This window comes from Protomyctophum parallelum (genome assembly GCF_964188405.1).
Source record: "Protomyctophum parallelum genome assembly, chromosome: 5".
Taxonomy (NCBI): Eukaryota; Metazoa; Chordata; class Actinopteri; order Myctophiformes; family Myctophidae; genus Protomyctophum; species Protomyctophum parallelum.
In genome coordinates, this window is record NC_139702.1 from 44924427 (window position 1) to 44943131 (window position 18705).

General features: G+C 40.8%; 2 protein-coding genes and 2 long non-coding RNA genes across 4 annotated transcripts in view; all 4 read left to right on the top strand.

The window, feature by feature from the left end:
* The first annotated feature begins 292 nt into the window (after nucleotides 1–292).
* On the top strand, nucleotides 293–1313 carry LOC310859019. Its single transcript, XR_014569264.1, has 4 exons — nucleotides 293–347; nucleotides 440–505; nucleotides 1014–1067; nucleotides 1177–1313. It is a non-coding gene; the product is annotated as an uncharacterized lncRNA (long non-coding RNA).
* Nucleotides 1314–2031: 718 nt separating this feature from the next.
* Nucleotides 2032–2565, top strand: LOC310859017. Its single transcript, XR_014569262.1, has 3 exons — nucleotides 2032–2200; nucleotides 2355–2415; nucleotides 2524–2565. It is a non-coding gene; the product is annotated as an uncharacterized lncRNA (long non-coding RNA).
* A 4196-nt stretch (nucleotides 2566–6761) lies between these two features.
* ambn (ameloblastin) lies at nucleotides 6762–12005 on the top strand. Its single transcript, XM_083765356.1, has 7 exons — nucleotides 6762–6918; nucleotides 8356–8700; nucleotides 9084–9143; nucleotides 9658–9825; nucleotides 10384–10422; nucleotides 10990–11028; nucleotides 11475–12005. The coding sequence occupies exons 1-7, from the start codon at nucleotides 6865–6867 to the stop codon at nucleotides 11880–11882; spliced, it is 1113 nt and encodes a 370-aa protein (XP_083621482.1). The 5' UTR covers nucleotides 6762–6864; the 3' UTR covers nucleotides 11883–12005.
* A 4544-nt stretch (nucleotides 12006–16549) lies between these two features.
* The window catches only part of scpp7 (secretory calcium-binding phosphoprotein 7), a 5900-nt gene continuing 3744 nt past the window's right edge, over nucleotides 16550–18705 (top strand). The window contains exons 1-6 of the mRNA XM_083765365.1: nucleotides 16550–16585; nucleotides 16773–16837; nucleotides 17058–17099; nucleotides 17461–17508; nucleotides 17606–17647; nucleotides 18273–18332. Of these exons, the coding sequence (XP_083621491.1) occupies nucleotides 16784–16837; nucleotides 17058–17099; nucleotides 17461–17508; nucleotides 17606–17647; nucleotides 18273–18332 (246 nt within the window). The 5' untranslated portion in view covers nucleotides 16550–16585; nucleotides 16773–16783. The remainder of the gene's footprint in view (nucleotides 16586–16772; nucleotides 16838–17057; nucleotides 17100–17460; nucleotides 17509–17605; nucleotides 17648–18272; nucleotides 18333–18705) is intronic.

Genomic DNA, 18705 nt, shown 5'->3' on the forward strand with positions numbered 1-18705 from the left:
TATAAAATGTTATCGGTCACATTAAAGATACACAACTGGTCATGGCATGCAACCGTACACCAATCCTCTTAATGGTCATCTCTGTGGCTACACATGGATTAATAAGTGTCTCTGAATCTTGTTTTGCAAAACCACGCAGTTACATGTTGCACTCAGACAAAAAGCAAACATACAATAGCAAACAAATTGCAAAATACTGTATATAAACTTGATTTATAATATGTATTGTGATTGGCTGAACGGCAATATATATTATGCTGGTCTTAATATTGGACTTGCATTAATCGATGACAACAGACTGAAATCAAGGACTTTGAAAGGAGAGTTATACTGCGACAGTCAAGAAGGTAGGCTATGGTTTAGGCTATAAATAATATCGGTTTCATTCCAAACTATCTTTTTGAGAGTTTTCTTTGATGATGTTTTTGTCTTTGTTTAGATGCAGTTATTTGGAGTGAAGATACTCGCTCTTGTCAGCTTCCTCATCCTTCTCTCCAGCTGTGAGGTAACTAACTAAGCCTTTTCCCAATGTACCAGACATCACAACAATGATTATGTAGGCTAGATATATCTAAAAGCTCATAGCGTGGCACTGAGTGCCGCGCTACGAGCTTGTAGATCTGCTATTTTAGAAAAATCTTGAAAATGTGTCGCAAATCTGAATATATATTCTTTCAGAGCGAATGTTTTTAACTCAAATCTTTGCTTCTGGAGGGGTCCCTGGAACAACATATTTTCAAATGGAGCTCCGCGGCCAAATTCAGATAATTCTGGGGGTCCTTGACATGCAAAAGGTATAGAACCACTAACATAGAAACAGGAGTTTTTTCAGAAAACTGATTTAGAGGAGATTTGTAGAATTGTCCTCAGGTCAAAATGGGTTATGGTCATTCTTAAATCTTGCAAGAGAATTTCGGGATTTCAGGAATGAAGGGTGGGCATTCGTGAACTGTAACCTGTTCATATTTTCTTTATTTTTTAACAATATATATATATACTGTATATATTTTAAGGCCGATGGTGACACCGGTCATGTCATCGTGAAGCGTTCAAAGTCAAGCGAAGAGGTGAGTTGTGGTTGCGGATGGTTCTATATCACATTACAATGTCATCAACCTCATCTTTGCTGGAGTTGACGGTCATATAATCCCATCTTGTTTTCTCTTTTCTTTCCAGCAATCATTCCTACGCCTGCTCATGTTTCGGCGATTCTTTCCTCCGGCTCCTCCTCCTCCTCCTCCTCCTCCTCCTCCTCCTCCTCCTCCTCCTCCTCCTCCTCCTCCTCCTCCTCCTCCTCCACCTCCACCTCCTCCTCCTCCTCCTCCTCCTCCTCCTCCTCCTCCACCTCCACCTCCTCCTCCTCCTCCTCCACCTCCACCTCCACCTCCTCCTCCTCCTCCTCCACCTCCACCTCCTCCTCCCCCTCCTCCTCCACCTCCTCCCCCTCCTCCTCCACCTCCTCCACCACCCCCACCCCCACCTCCTCCACCACCTCCTCCTCCTCCTGGTGGGCGATAGATAGGAGCACAATGAAGTGATACTTGTTTAACATCTGTGAATGTAATAAAGAACATGTCAACATGCATTTTGATGTCTCTTCATATCGAGCAATACTATAGTGAATGTGCTCTTAAGCACTGTTAATTTTCACACTACAGTTTTGGTATTCATATTCATTCATCCCCCCCCCCCCCTTTTTAACGAATTAATTAAATGAACACTAAGGATTGTATTGTGTTGTTGCTACAGTATGGTTCAATAGTATTATAGATTATGAAATTATGATTCAGTGATACTGAAACTATATACTGTTTATTCAGCTCCCACTGGTAGAATTTCCTCTCCAAATGATCCTGTGTGCGTGCGTGCGTGTAAGCCTCCTGTAACAAATAGTCTGTGCATGTTGTTAGTCATTTGTCAACATTCACACAAGACACAACATTCGTACATGTGTCAGAATCGGTTGCAAATCTACCGGGATTATGAACAGGATATGTTTCAAAACGCCACCATTGATCAGGACAGCGTTCCCACCTATCTGGATTATGTACACAGAGGTTGTCATGAGTCTAGTCTACCCACATCCGAGATGAAGTAACAGCACTTTGAAGGTTAGATACGAAAGCTACAATGAACACATACTGTATGTACGGTAGCTGTTCAAAAGCAAATGGAGTTCTCATTAAGGATCAGCCGCAAGGTAACGTACAGGACATTTTATTATTTTATTCATCTTAGAGATTTCTTGTAAACTACTACTGTGTTCTATTATTCTATGATACGTTTAGAGTTTTCATTGGAAGATTGCACCGGTAATTTTAATCTCAAAGAATTTCAATTTGTTTTTTTTGCAGTCTCAAGAACACGATGAAGTTAATTCTGCTGATGATTGTCCTTATTAATTGCCATGTGACAGTAAGTATAGCAAATCCCTGTCTTAGCTCTCTCCCAGAGGTCTCGTCTAAACATGTCACACGTCGGAGTAGCAGAAAAAGTGTGATTTCAGATTTGTTTTTATTGCAGAATTCCGGTCGACATGTGCGTAGCAGTAGTAGTTCTGACAGCGATGAGGTATTTTATTATTTTTACAATAATAACAATAACACAAAATAAAAAAACATACCGGTATGTATTTGTCAAAGAAACTGTACAATCAGAAATAGCAAATATATACGTTTAACTTTTTTCTCTCTTGTTCGTCAAAGAGATTGTACGTCTTCCGCGTCCCAACATTTCCTTTCCCCTACTGGCCTCCTGGTTTTTGGCCACCGCGACCACCAGTACCACCGCCAGTACCACCACCAGTACCACCACCACCACCACCACCACCACCAGTACCACCACCACCAGTACCACCACCACCACCCGTACCCGTTCCTCCACCCCCAGTACCGCAGCCTCCTCCAGCCCCGCAGCCACCACCACCACCACCACCACCGACCACAGCAGCCCCCGTCACTGAGCCCAGAGGAGATAACTGACCGTCAACCGTGTCCAGAGGAGACAACTGATACATCTCAGCTACAACACTTGGGTATTCAATGAAACTATATATGTGCACAATGTACCAGGGACGTGCAGAGAGCGCTATAGAGAGGCGGGCCTGAAATCCCATAAGAGAGCACTTTTGGACAAAAGTAGCGAAAATAGCCGATCTACAAGTTGAGAGCTTGTAGATCAGCTATCTTCGGGGCGCAACCCAGCACTCTTTAGTTAGTGGAGATGCGGTGTGTAACGACATGGATTTCTTAACAACTTTGTTTAACGCCAAAATACTGTGTTCAAGTTTAGGAGACGTCAGAAAAAAATCTATTCTCCTGAATGCTGCCTTCCAGCATGGCATGGAAAGGAGAGGCATTTGATGTCTATGTGTGCACGTCCCTGCAATGTAGGCCTACTGTAAATGGTGTTTGACTGCACTGAGTGGTGGGTTTTATCTAGGTGTCTATGTTTGACTGCACTGAGTGGTGGGTTTTATCTAGGTGTCTATGTTTCGCTGTTTCTGCATGTTCTTTGTGTAACACTGTATGCCGTGCTCTCATAGCGCTATAGCCAGGGATCCAGTCAAAAAAGTCAAACATGTCAGTCAAAAATGTTTGTGCATGGTGATTTATTTCATGTTGATCTCGTCCCCGTCCCCCCCCATAATTTTCTTTCTCGGTTGATCGTTACGATGGTGATGTATTATTTATTATCTGATGAGAAAAATCCAAGGAATGCACACAACATGATAGTGCAAAGGATCAGTATAATAAACATTGAGTCAGGACGTTCATGATTATAGGGTTTATCTCTATGTTAGTTTTAGTGAGGGCGGCGGTGGTGTTACACCTATGTTGCTGACGACAGCCCAGGATAATATCCACCCAGTGGGGCTCGCACACACCACTATCACCGGATGAACTCAGATTAGGAATAGGATCAGCGCTGATCCCATAATACCCATGGCTTTATGGTTGGTTCACCAGCAACGCTTTGCTGTGTATTGCACAGTCACCCTGACTCAGCTCCCAGACATCCATCCATCTATCTATCTATCTATCTATCTATCTATCTATCTATCTATCTATCTATCTATCTATCTATCTATCTATCTATCTATCTATCTATCTATCTATCTATCTATCTATCTATCTATCTATCTATCTATCTATCTATCTATCTATCACTATAGCTCTTTGAGAGTTCTTCTGAGGGCCCCAGCCTTCTGAGCTGACTTGTGATTGAAAATTAATAGTCTTACAATTTACAATTTAGGCATTTAGCAGTTGTTAATCCAGAGTGATTTAAAGTAAGCAAGAAATAAGCCAATATCAAACGATTCTGTTTTCATGTTTTCCGTCATCAAACTACTCAACTTGTTATGTAACCAGCTGATATTAAAGAATGTATTTTTTTCCCCTAATTTGTGGAGTCAATTGTTACTTTGGAAATGCTTGTTTAATATAAATGAAAATGCAAAAGTAAAACAGCAGCCTCGAACTCCCCCATGTGCACCTTAATTTGAAATACATGTTGCTATAAGAGCTGGAATTTACTATATGACCACCATATTGTATAGAACGAGAACCCTGCACTAATTATATTTTTATACTAATCTTATTTTCCTTTTTTAAATTTGTATACTTTATTTTTTTGTATCACATCCAGTATTATTGTTGTTGTGTCTTGTCTTGACCTTCATGCCACACTAGCATTTGTCCTGCTTTTGTACCTGTATGAATTGTGACAAATAAACCCTCTTGATTCTTGATGCTCGAGACAGTGTTGATTTCATTAAACTAAATGGAAACTAAATGAAAACTAAGCTATGACTAAATATATTGACAAGTTCGTCAACAAATTTTCAACCCTTTTCATATGAAGGCCCACTATTTATTTGGCATTTAAGCCACGGATCACTATTTGATGACATGTATCCTCTAAGACCCAAAACTAAAGAATATTTTGTCGTCGGATAAGATTTTATCCATGCATTAGGAGAGATAACAAAAGAGAGATAACAAAATAACAATTCTTCTACATTCTCTAATTGTGTAGACTTCTAGTAAATTAAGAATGCGCAGGTGACAGTGTTTAACAATAATGTAACTCTTGAGAGCGTAAAATGAAACGGTTAATTTTACGCTCTCAAGAGTTAAGGATCTATAAGGGTCCATTTGGTTACCAACTCTCCATCAGTTTAGGGACCACCTGGAACCCCCTCAGGGACCACTGGTAGTCCCCGGACCACTGGTTGAAAACCACTTGACTCTTGGACTAGAGATCCAGTATAAGTCATTTTACACTTGGTTGCATGCTGAAAATAGCAGATCTACTATTTCCAGCAAGTGTAAAACCAGCCATTACGACGGCATCAAGGCCCGCCAAAAATACATTTTAGTTGATTAAATCAACTGTAGATTTAGTTGACCAAAATGTTATGATATTTATAGTCAACTAAAACTAGACTAACACTAAAACATTTCAGATGACTAAAATCAAAATTTGCTGCCAAAATCAACGCTGGCTGGAGATTCTGGTAAAAATGGCAGGTCATGGAGGTCTGAATGACCTCTGACATAAAATTAGCCACCCAACAGGGTTACCACCCAATGAGCATTCTTTGAATGATGATGGGATATGCAGTACGGCACCAGCTGTAAATATTGATCTTAGCTTACGTCTGCCATCTAGTGCACTGCTATATAATCTCTGCACGATCAAGTTAAACACACGTAAGGCGGGTGTGTGTGACCCAACCCATGAAAGTGACAAGGTCATCACTTTGCTCTATAGTCTGTGAATCTGGGTCACTTCAAACCCTCAGACACTTTAATGTCTGATTTAAACTTATAGGTGTGCGCCGGTGTCTGGCCACTGACAATAATACATTATCGACAAGTTCACAACACGTGAGCTTTGTAGATCTGCTGTTTCCAGTGCACGATGTTGATAATGCAGCGTGGAACAAACTATAAATCAAGCCTTGTGCACTACAGACTGAATGTCTGACATGGTGCAAGTGTGGGCATGTGTATGTGCGTCAACCTCTTACCTAGCTCTCACACATATATCCACATGCATAAGCACGCACCTTTTAAGTCAAATTGAAGGCCTTGTTTTTTTTACATGTCATACCCTATAGGCTACTGTACTTGAAATGGGTTTGTTGTTGACTGCTTTTATTCAGTGCACACATTTAATTATACCTCCATGGCTGTAAGTCTTATCAGATTAAGCAACGCAACTAAATCCACTGCTCTTATCTGATATCTTATCACTTAGTTGTCTGTAGTCTATGCAGTACCTTCTTTCATAAAAGACACATTTCCTGTTCTGTATTGTTCAAAACGGCCACTGACTCTTCTCATTATAGTATGGCCTCCAAATCTACTTCTCTTCAGTAGATTTCTGCTCTAGATGCCGATTTTCTTCCATCTTTGAGGATTTCCTTTCCACCGGTTCACTGTGCATGCAGCGCACACGTTTGTGTTGACCATAATTACAGTCGTGAGACAATGACACATCAGCCACACATGATGTATTCTCGATAATAGGAAAACCACCAGCCCAGCTACTGTAGGCCTTTCTAGACATTACTGCATTACCAAAGGAAAACAGACAATTTAGGGTAATCAGTGGATTGTCTATGAACCAAAATGTCAAGCAAGATGAGTCTAATTTGACGTGGTTTTTTTTGCCATTGCGTGATTGGTTGCTTTAGTCCAAGTGCAAGTTCATAAGGCACCGTCCACTTGCACACACACAGTTTCATTTGATTGAAGTGCACGTCTTTCCAGGCTGTATATGTTTTGAAGTCTTATAACATTCAGATTGGTTTAACACAATTCAAGACATTTCAATTTCGGGAAGCTTTCAGAGATGATTGTGACAGTCATATTGACATGTCTCGCTATGACAGTGTCAACAATACCGGTATGTAGCCATATTATTTATTATCTAAACCAGTATACGTATTTATTTATTTGTTTCTTATAACCTCATCATACATGTGTGATTTAAATGTGAGAGTGCGAGTGTGACAATAGACCCATTATTATCATGGGTCTTCCGGGTCCGGGTTTTGCTGTGTGGATACTCTACAAAAGAAAGAATATAAGTCTGCACACCTTTTTGAAAGCTCCCCTTAAAACTTTTATTTAACAAGGCGGGGTAAAAAAAACAACGTTTCGGCCTCTGTCAGGCCTCCGTCAGGTATCTGTTTTTTACCCCGCCTTGGTAAATAACGTTTTGGGGAGCTTTCAAAACGGTGTGCATAACTTATTATTTATTTTGCAGTGTTCTTTTTTGTTCGAGCACCCGTTGAATTAGCCTGGGATGTGCGTGTTGTACCTCCTGACCACTTTTACTATGATCTACCTCAGTGGTTTTTCAACCCTTTTCAAAGTCCATTATTCATTCTGCATTTGATGCACAGACCACCATTTGATGACATGTATTAGCCTCTCAGACCCAACACTTGGCTTATATTTTATTCTAAGATGTTAACTTGTCCATGTATTGATGTGACACCATTCATTTGGAGAGATAACAGGCAAACGTTGATCAAAATAACAATTCTTCCACATTCAATCAATTTGTGTAGACTTCTTGCAAATTAAGTAATGCAGGTGTTTAACAATAATTTAACTCTTGAGAGCATAAAATGAAACATGGATCCATTTGATTACATTTCATGCTCTCAATAGTTAATTATCTATAAGGGTCCATTTGGACTAAGAGCTTCAAAACTTGGGAATACACTAGGAACTGAACACTGGTGACTTACAGGACGAATCAACAGCAAACAGAACACACAAGGGCATATACATAGACAAGGGATAACTAGACACAGGTGAACACCACTGACAATCAACACTGGGATAGGCTGGGGAACTAAGGGGACAGGACACAGGTGGAAACACTGGCAATCACAGGACTAGTGAGGTAAGTCAGGAACAGAACTACAGGGGCAGAGAGGAAAACACAAAACAAGACTACAAAATAAAGGTTATATTGATGTGACACCATCCATTTGGAGAGATAACAGGCAAACTTTGATCAAAATAACAATTCTTCCACATTCTCAATTTGTGTAGACTTCTTGCAAATTAAGTAATGCAGGTGTTTAACAGTAATTTAACTCCTGAGAGCATAAAAAACGTGGGTCCATTTGGTTTCATTTCATGCTCTCAAGAGTTAATTATCTATAGGCCTAAGGGTCCATTTGGTTATCAACTCTTACATAATTTAAGTTTAACTGGGGACCACCCTGGAACTCTCTCAAGGACCATTGGTGGTCCCCGGACCACTGGTTGAAAACCACAGATCTACCTGAATAACACCTACATCATCGGGTCAATGTCTGTGCAGGTAACTCCAGATACGGGTCTTGCGCAGCAAACACACGTCCCAGCTCAGAACCTTCCGCCCACGGTGGATCAGGCCTCGAGCTACAAACCTGCACCCCAGATCCTGGTCCAGATCCAGCCTAACGTGCAGCAGCAGCAACCACCACCCCTGCAGCCTGGACTAACTCAACAGCAGCAGGGTATAGGACCTCAAGGTGGGCCGCAGTTCCTGCTGCCGGTGCTGCCCCACCACCAGCCCTGGGTTCAACACGGAGGAGTTCAGCTGATGATGCCCTACCAGCCAAACTTCCAGGGACCTCCACCACGGGCAAGCCTGCCAACACAGCAGCAGCAACAGCAGCCTATGGTATGAGATAGGCCTATATAAATCAGCATCATCAATCATAAATAATTGTCTGTCTTCCATTTTTAAGAATGTACTCAATATGCTAATACTGCATACAAATCAAACCAAGCCTTGTACATGTCAACTTAAACTTCTATACCGTAGTGGAGACTATTCTTCCTGCAGGGGTCCAGGCAAAAACATCACAATACAAATCATAACATGTGTACTGCATATGATTTGCATGATCAATGTTGGTGAACAAACCCACAAACCTATAACAACATTTACATTAACAGTACAATAAGAACAGAAAAACTAATTTGTCTTTCCAAAATAATTATTACCATTTTTGTCTATAAGAATAAGGAACTTATTTGGTGTCTGTGATCTTTCTTCCCCAGATGTTCTCTCCCTATGGATACTACCCTGCAGTGTTCTCACCTCCACAAGGGAATCAGTTGGTGAGAAGCTATTGACACTTTTATTGATCTAATAAAAACAAGGCAAGCAGTGAAACGGATCGTTAAGTGTACGGCACTGAAACATGTACAGTATGTGTGGTTTTTTCTCCTAAGCCTCAAGTGAACTCCATCAACTGTGAGATCTTGCCTGAGGCGCCTCTTCCCCAATATCTGTTTGCTAAACTCTTGGCAGGGCTGTCATAACAGTTGCTTTATTTGTTGGGGCGGGCGGGGGGGGACTTCTGACATCAAAACTGTTCCAAGTACTTTGTTTACATCAGATATGCTTTGATTTATGACTCGAGACTCACAGATCGCTTCGTGGCAGCATGTTGTCTGGCAAATGATGTATAGTGCCAACATATTATACATTATGAAGAAATCTACTTTCCATGTCCTGGATGTTCTCATGTTGCAAAGACGGAAATTCAAGAATTCTAAAGAATTTAAATATTTCTTAAATGGTTAAATTGCAAAAAGAGAAAATAAAACAAAAATTGTGTTTTTCTTACAGTACAACCCATATGGATTCCCCATGATTTTCCAGTCACCCCAAGTCCCCCAAAGTCCCCCAAATCTACCCGCAGTCAGTCCGGTGGCACCTCCTGCAGAAATAACGCCCTCAGGACCCACGGGTGCTGCTGCCGCAGCCAACACACGCCAACCACCTGAGGGGCAGCAGGTAGGTTTAGGTTTGATAAACCTCACTCCATGCCACTAAACTGCTCATCAACTGAAGAGGAAATCTAGTCTATTAGAGCAGTGGTTGTCAACCCTTTTCATATCAAGGCCCATTATTTATTTTGGGCATTTGAGCCAGAGCCTCGCACCAGCATTATTGTTGGATGAGATTCTGTCCACAAATCCATGCTGTATTGATGTTGGTACCATTAGGGGAGACAACAGGCATCCAAATAACAATTCTTCCACATTCTCTAATTGTGTATAACACTTCTAAATTAAGTAATGCAGATTTTAACAATAATTCAACTCTTGAGTGTATAATTATGCTCTCAAGAGTTAAAGATCTATAAGGGTCAATTCGGTTAGCAACTCTCCATCATTTAGCTGGGGACCCCCTAGAACCCCTTCAAGGACCACTGGCAGTCCCCGGGCCACTGATTGAAAACCACTGTATACTAGACCAAATGACCTTTGACTAAAACATCCTCAGCATCTTTTTTGTTCTGTTTTTGTTTTTCCTGAAATAATTACTTTCACGTCTGTTTTTCATCCACAGAATCATCATAAAATCTTATACATGTTTCGGCAACCAATGGTAAATACAACGTCAGTATGTTATCACTAGTAGTAAGTAAGAAACTTTAGCAGACTCTCATTTCCAGAGTGTTTTATAGCTGCAGTACATAATTATTATAAAGCAACAAAATTAAAAGTGGCTATGGAATTACACACTGGAAAAAGACTCTCTGAGTTAGATTAAGGCTGGGGGCAGCGACGGCTCCAGAAAATTGTGACTGGTGGCTGGCTATTCAGAGCGGGGGCTAATGGATCTTGTCTTGAAGTCAGTCAATTGGGCTTGTTTGGAGGGGAGATAAGCCTCCACCAGAGGGGGCTATGAGGGCTGATCCTGCCAATGCTTTTCAACGGGAACAGAGGTTTTTTCTTCTTTTGTTTTTTGCAGAAATCCATAAATATCCCCATTTCATTCCCATTGAAAAGCATTGGCAGAATCCTCCCGCAGAGGTAGAATTCCAGTTGGGGGTGTGACCACACCCGAACAGACATGCTGTAGCAAACTGAAGACATATCTAAGCAATAAAGCTGTTTATCTATTCTTATGCTATTTCTGGCTGAAGATGTTTCTTTTGTCTTTGTCAATTAGACTTCGCAATTTGGCGGTCTCAGCTCTGAGGAACTTGAGGTAACACAACACAGCCAAGATCTTCATCTTTATCGTACAGCCAAGATCTTTATCTTTATCGTACGTTTGTTGAAAGACAAAGAACTCACTGAACTCAATAAACTCAATGACCAGGCAGCACTTTATTTAAACTCATATAATGGTGCATTTAAACTCATATAACTCATATAATGGTGCATTTATATAGCGTCTTTATCCAAGGCACTTTACATAGATTGTGCATTACATTCACACACACATTCATACACCTTTACGAGTGTGCATTACATTCACCCATTCACACACACATTCACACACCGATGGCGGAGAAAACCATGCCAGGCACCAACCTGCACATCGGGAGCAATTAGGGGTTCAGCGTCTTTCCTCAACGATACTTCGACACTAACTCTAAAATATAAAATAAAATAAAAATATTAAAATACAATGGCTTCTCTGTTATACAGGTGGCAGCTAGACTGAGCCAGGTGAGCATGTTTTTGCCCAGTGCAGCAGCGGTGAACGTGCCAGTAAATGCCAACCTACTACCCAACTCAGGACGGCCCAGCTTGGGTCTACCCCATGCAGCGGGTCTGCTGCCCTCTGAGGCGGGAGCCTCCCTGCAGCCAGCACAACCAAACTCTGGAATGCTTCCTGACAGCAATAACGCTGCCCCTGTTGGCCTGGAGAGCTCTGGGCAGAACCCGGCCTCTCTCCCGGGAGCTGCGGTCCAACCCAACGACAACCACCAAACACGCGCTCTTAGCCGTGGCACCGTGTTTGAAGCCACTCCTCCTCCTCCTCCTCCACTCACCAACTCCCTCCCGAGGACGACGAGCACGGCCATGGAGGTCAACGACATGTATCATCCCTGAGAGAACTTTATGAAACGGGGCCCGTCCAAATAATAATATTGATAATCAAGGGGTGGGTGGGCGACCTTTTATGTAGGGCACATGGTCACTTAAAGATGTAGTGCCGTGTCCCCCCCCCCCCCCCCTAAAACATGGTCATCAGGTACTGTGATTATACTAGGAGGAAGATTTCTTTCAAAAAAGTGTACAGAAAGTGTTAAAATTATGTTTTTATGTGTCCACACCCACCAGTTCATTAAGTATACCTGGTTTTCACCTTAGCACCACCCACCTGAACTTAAGCCTCGCCCACAGCTGTTTGTATGATAATGGGGGAGGGGTTAGGGTTATGATGTCACTAAAATGGTGTTATTGGGCCTTTTGACTCAAAGGCTTTCAGCTTTCAGAAATAAACCAAAAATACACAGGGAAGACATATTTGAATAGTATAACAACACCTGGATGTATATTAGAGTAATGTTAACTCCATAGACACATGCAAAACAGAAAAAGTACAAAAATCACGGCACTCCATCTTTAATTGTCTGTTTTTCCTGAGGCTGTTGACGTGGTCAATGCCAGACAGTGAAAACCACCGTTGCTTTCATGTCTTATAACGAGCTGCTAATTAGAATAATATAAGCATAAGAAGTCAATAATGTTGCAATAAAACCTAACAAATAATGATTCAGTGATTTCAAATGAATGACACATAGGTAAGACAAGTTGTTTTTTTTACTGAAAAGTCTAAATTGTATTTCATTTAAAATACATACTAAATGCAATACATTGGACATAAAAAAGACAATAACTTTTGAATACTACTAAGCTACTAATATCAGACTGAAGTAATTAAAGCGGGTCATGGTTGCATGTTTGGAATTGTAACAGCTGAAACCAATAATATATATCAGTATTCCAATATGAACTTGCGGGCCGCGTTAAGTGAGTGAAGGTGAGGGCCGCCAGTTGCCCATGCATGGTGTGTAGATCAAGGTGGTTGCCCCAAACCTGCTGTAAATCAGTGTTGATTTTGTCGACTAAAACTATGACGAAAAATATTCGTCAACTACCTTTTTCCACTGATGGAAACTAAATGGAAACTTTAATACAAACTAAGCTATGATGACTAAAACTAAGACTAAATATACTGACAATTCCGTCCACAAATAAAAACTAGACTAAAATGTTAGGAAGGGACTAGTGGACAAGAGATCCAGTAGAAGTAATTTCACAATTAGTTGCATGCTGAAAATAGCAGATCTACAAGCTCGTAGGCTTGTAGATCGGCTATTTTCAGCAAGTGACAAAAACAGTCATTACGACGGCATCAAGGCCCGCCCAAAATACATTTTGCTCGACTAAATCAACTGTAGATTTAGTCGACTAAAATCTTATGATATTTAGTAGACTAAAACTAGACTAACACTAAAACATTCCAGGTGACTTAAAATGTGACTAAAACTAAATGAAAACTATATTCAAGAGACTATGACTAAAACTAAAACTTGCTGCCAAAAACAACACTGCTGTAAATGAACTGTTCTTAAACGATAAAGAAACTCTAATGAATGATAGCTGTATCTCTTCTGTTATGTAACCGTGTTGTTTTGCTGCATGCCATCACAATGGATTTCACAAAATGATTTGAAAATAATGAAACTGTGAATAAAGTTGTGATTGAAACCAAGTTGTGACCTTGCGATTGAACTATCATTGTCTTCTAGTCATTTGGCTCTCTCCATTACATTATTATCACATTGCAGTATAATGTATAAGTCTGCTTCTCTATGGTTTTGGTTTTCATATCATCAGTTATAGTATACTAGCCTACTATAATAGATTGAGTTCTCATTCCACTTGTGACACTGACACATACATGTGTGGAGAAAGATTTCCTGTCCTGGTAGTATTGAAAGAAAATGAAACGTAGCATAGCCTACTGGGGGGATAACAACAAGGGAATATATTGGTTAAAAATATGGTTGAATATTTAACCCCAAAATGTAGTGTACGGAAACGATGTTTTGTTGGTCACACATTTTCTGTTGGTTTGATCATAGGGGGCACTGTGGGGAGGACAAAAACATGATAGCAATAGTGAAAGTTCAATTTTTAGGTAGGCCTATCAAGAGTGTTTGGCGATGATTTGTCAAGTAGTATAGGGCTAGAAAACTTTGAGATCTGGAAGAAGAAAAGTTTGGAGATGATTGGATGATGATGGTCATAGAAGGGGAACGTTCTGAAAGCTTTGTGGGCAAACTTCATCATCAATCAACTTCAAAATCTAAAGAAATGTCCTCTCAGTCATGCGAGTGCTATAGGAGACACTAGCCCCTTTCGGCACCCTCGGCTACCTTTTCTGAATTTTGGACGGCGGTACCCTAGGGTCCCTCGTACGTTATTCCACTCTCCATAGGACGCAGCTTTACCTACTGTCTGTTCACGGAGACCCACGTGGTCGCTTGAGCGTTGATGAGATGTTTCAAAGATGCATACAACAGCTATAGGAGACAGCGGGAACATGTGCGAAAAGGCGCGAATCGGAGTTGCCGTTTTTGAACTTTTGTCTTCTCTGAAATTCTCTCTTCCTCACTTCCCATGTCCCGCCTCCCAAGACACAACAGCATTAAAAACATCCTGCATGTACGCGGTCGGCCAATCAGAGGCAGTAACTAGGACGCGCAGCTAGCCAGTCGCCGCTCGGGAGGCGGTACAATGGGAAGTCAACAAGGAAGTCAAGGAATAGAGAGGAGAGAAAAGTTCAGCGAAGCAAAATTTCAAAAAATACTTAACGGCAACTCCGATTAGCGCCTTCTCACACACGTTCATGCTGTCTCCTATAGCTGGTCAGGCTACTACTTGGCCCCACTCCCCGAACCCACCTCACCCCTGCCCACTTAGACAGGCTGGAATGGCTTAGGGTTGACGACAGAGTATACAGCATCTTGCAATGGGTCTGGTCCACAAGTTTCGATACACCACCAAGATACCCATGTACCTGTCTAAATACTTCCTTAATGTCAACGAAGTCCACACCCACAACACCAGAGGGAGTTCAACTAACCATGTGCAACCCAGATTCGGCACAAACAAGGGACAAAATTCATTTTGCTCCTACTGTATGCCACAAAAATGTGGAACGCCCTACCAACAGTCATTAAGACATGCAAATCCCTTGACTCCTTCAAAACTGGCCCCCGTTATATCTGAACCCCCCTTTTCCCCTCACTGTATACAGTATGTTTCTTTTCCCTTTTTTACCTCCTCTATGATGATTTCCTGTTTTGACTATAGTTGTGTATATTCGTACGTCTCTAATTGTTAACAGTTGTTGTATTGAGTTGGAGCCTACTTGAAATGTACTGTAATTCTGCAAACTGTTAATAAATCAATCAATCAATCAATCAATCAATCAATCAATCAGTGTTGAGGTTTCCGAAAGGGGCTAGGGACCCGAGAGGCATCCTATAACCAGATGAGAACAACTCGAGGAGACTGCGAAGTGCCGCACCGGCAAACAACATTCGGCCAAAATGTCCTCTCAGTACAGGGTTGTGTAGCATGGAATGGCCTTCCTCTGCGTATAAGGGATTGTGCTACATTTCCCTCTTTTAAATACAATCTGAAAAAATGGTTGCTTGAAAACCAAAGCTGCAACCATTTATGATTATTTTAGGTGTATTTCTTTTTTATGCTAGTGTTCCCTATGTAATGTCATGTAAATGTATTCCACTGTTTGACTGTCTGTTTTTCCTGTGAGGACTGCGGATGAAAATTAGCAACTGTGCTATATCCGGTGTATTTACGTCCATGTGACGTCCATTAATATGCATTGTGCTGTCCAAATAAACAAATAAAGTAAAGATACCCGAACCACCTGAGCTGGCTCCTTTCCAAGCAAAGAAGCAGCGACTCTACTCCGAGTCTCTGCAAGGGTTCCCAAACTTGAAAAAGTCATAGCCTCCGGCTGCGGGCGCCCCACGGCGATAATTGTAAATATAAAATCAACATTCAAAATTTAAATAGTGACAGTCAATTTACAAGCTCACAACGAGTTGCATCGTGATTTGTTAAGTGAGCTTGTAGATTTGTCATTTTCACCATTGGTTTATTTTATTTTATTTATTATAGCGGACAATGTCCTGTCTCTCAATAATAATGTATAACACTAATAATAATATGGTATATATACACATTTGCAACCGTAAGGTTAGCGTTCTGTGTAACGGTTTAAGCCTCTTCTTTACAATATCACATTTTCATGTTTTTGGAAAAACCCTACTATACTCCAGACTTAAGCTATAACTCATCATTCATTGCTGTGGTGCAGTCATGGTTTGAAACCAATCATTTATCTTTAATTTAGTTCCTCACTTTATGCCATTCATCACATGTGATTATCATATACCTCTTTAGATGTCATTATAAAGGGATACCAGACAAGAGACGGGATGAGATAGACCCACCGTAAATAATGTACAGTACAGTACAGTACTACATCTCAAGCCAAATGCATCTGTTGAGATTCCTCGGGGAGATATGAAGTAGGTGCTACAGCATGCACAGAGTGATAAAAAGCACCGTGCTTGGCTGATCACCAATAGCTGTCAAAAGTTTAATGGACCTTTGTTTAGGAGGCAGATAAAAAGGAGCTGATCTCTCCCCAGTCACCACTCTGCCACGACCTGTCTCAGTACTTGTACGAGCTAGAAAACCCAGAGGTAATGTATGATCAATCAAATCAATATCTTTAATGTTTGTAGGGGTAACTTTTTGATATTTTTAATTACCGTTTTCAGTTTGTTTTCTTTTAACAATATAATATCACATCATATTATATCATATCATATAATGTGTTTTGGATTGCTTGTGCTACTGGTGATGATGTCCTATAACTCTGTTTGACAGATTCATTCAAAATGAAAGTCTTCTTGCTGTTCGCCTGTGTCCTCGGGTCCGCCTTCTGTGCTCCCGTAAGGAAATTATTATGTTATAATAATACGCTTTCATTTCTAAATACAATTAACCTCAGATATTTTGTTACGGCACTAAGTTTGCATACTGTAATAATGCATTATATCAATAACATTATCAAAGTCAGCAGATGCTCTCAGTCTTAGCCAGAGAGGCTTAACAAAAATATCACTGCATTGTATTTCACTGAGTATTATGTATTCCATCTAATCCTTGCAGCAAAACTACATGGAGTTTGACTTCGTTTATGCCCCAGCTCAGGTAAGAGAAACACCGGAGACCTCACCATGAACACATTTTAAACCAGGGGTCCTTGAAGGGGTGTCCAGGGAGTCCCCAGATAAACAAGTTAATATAAGCAGTGGTTTTCAACACATTTCATATCGAGGTCCATTATTTGTTCGGCATTGACATGAACAAAAAGATTTATAATCATTCAGCAATTTGCAATGTAGGCTATATATTCATTTATTATGGCATTCACATTTTGGTTGATAAGCACCATGTTGGTAATTTCTCAGTGGATTCATATACTTTTATAAAAAATAAAAAAAGTCTACAGTATATATATACTTTATATGCATTATGAATTAATTGTGTGAACGTGTTCTGAACTTTGAAGGCTGTTCAGGCCGTCCCGGCTGGAGTGCCAGTTGGAAATCTGGAACTGGTAAGAGTTGCATACATTACTAGTTTTAAAACCACCGTTTTACTTTAGGCTATCATCATCATGAGAATGTATACTGCCCTGTTTCTTTCTCATATAGATCCTCCCAGTAGACGCTCTGGGACGGCCTGTTGCAGGAGCTGTAAGTTGTGAAATATGATTCTGTTCTATTAAAGCAGCTGTTCTGGTTATACTGCATTATGCAACAATACTGTATGTGTAATGTCGCAGAGCAATCTGGGAACTCATCGGCAAAAAAGGAAAAACGGCACTCTCTGCTGTTTGTTTCCTTTGAATTTGCCTCTTGGGGCGTGGCCACAATAGAATGTGTATAGGAAGTTGGCCCGCCCTCAGCCCTCCACTTCCTGTGGTGCGCCTGTGTTTTCATTCCCGCTATCAACAATGTATGTATACATTCTGAATGTCCTTGCTGACAGATTCGGTATAGCGCAGCACAGAATCTGTTCATGAGAGATTAGTAGCAGAGTGTGGCTCAGAGCCGCAGCCTGTTGGCCTCAAAAGTCTAATATCTCCCCCATGCAGTCCAAAGGGATATCCCTTTGGTCTAGTGGTTAAGAGACCCTAGTTCAAATCCCGGGTGTTACATATATTATGACACATGGCGGTTTTCTACAATATATCCCTGGTACAGTATGGTTTAAAAACAAAAACAAAAACATTTGAGCGTGCGTGTCTGACTGTGAGAATCTGTGCATTTGCTTTGCGTGTGTGTAGTCATGCTGCACATGTGTATGTTCGTTCAACAGACCAGCGGCTTCGTCAAGCAGAAAGTTTACCAGGGACCGGGAAAAGAGAGCCTTGAGATTGTGAGTGACACCATCATCATTTCCATTCATCAGACATGGAGGAGTCACCATGATGCACTACATTGTTTACAGCACTTTATTTTCAGCACATGACCCTGCAAGTTAGAAGTTAACAGTGGAAATAGCCGATCTACAAGCTCACAACGTGGCGCTTCGCGCCACACCATGAACTTGTAGATCGGCTATTTTCACTACTTCTTTTTTAATTTTTGGAATTTCTTATATTTTTTTCTTTCATTTCTTCAGGACAATACTGGGAAAAAAAATCATTGGATTTTGTTATTAATTCATGGGAAGTTTTGCTTTCACGTTAATGTTTTTTTTAATTTATTTTAATGTTTTTCAATAATAATAATAATTCAAAACCAAATGT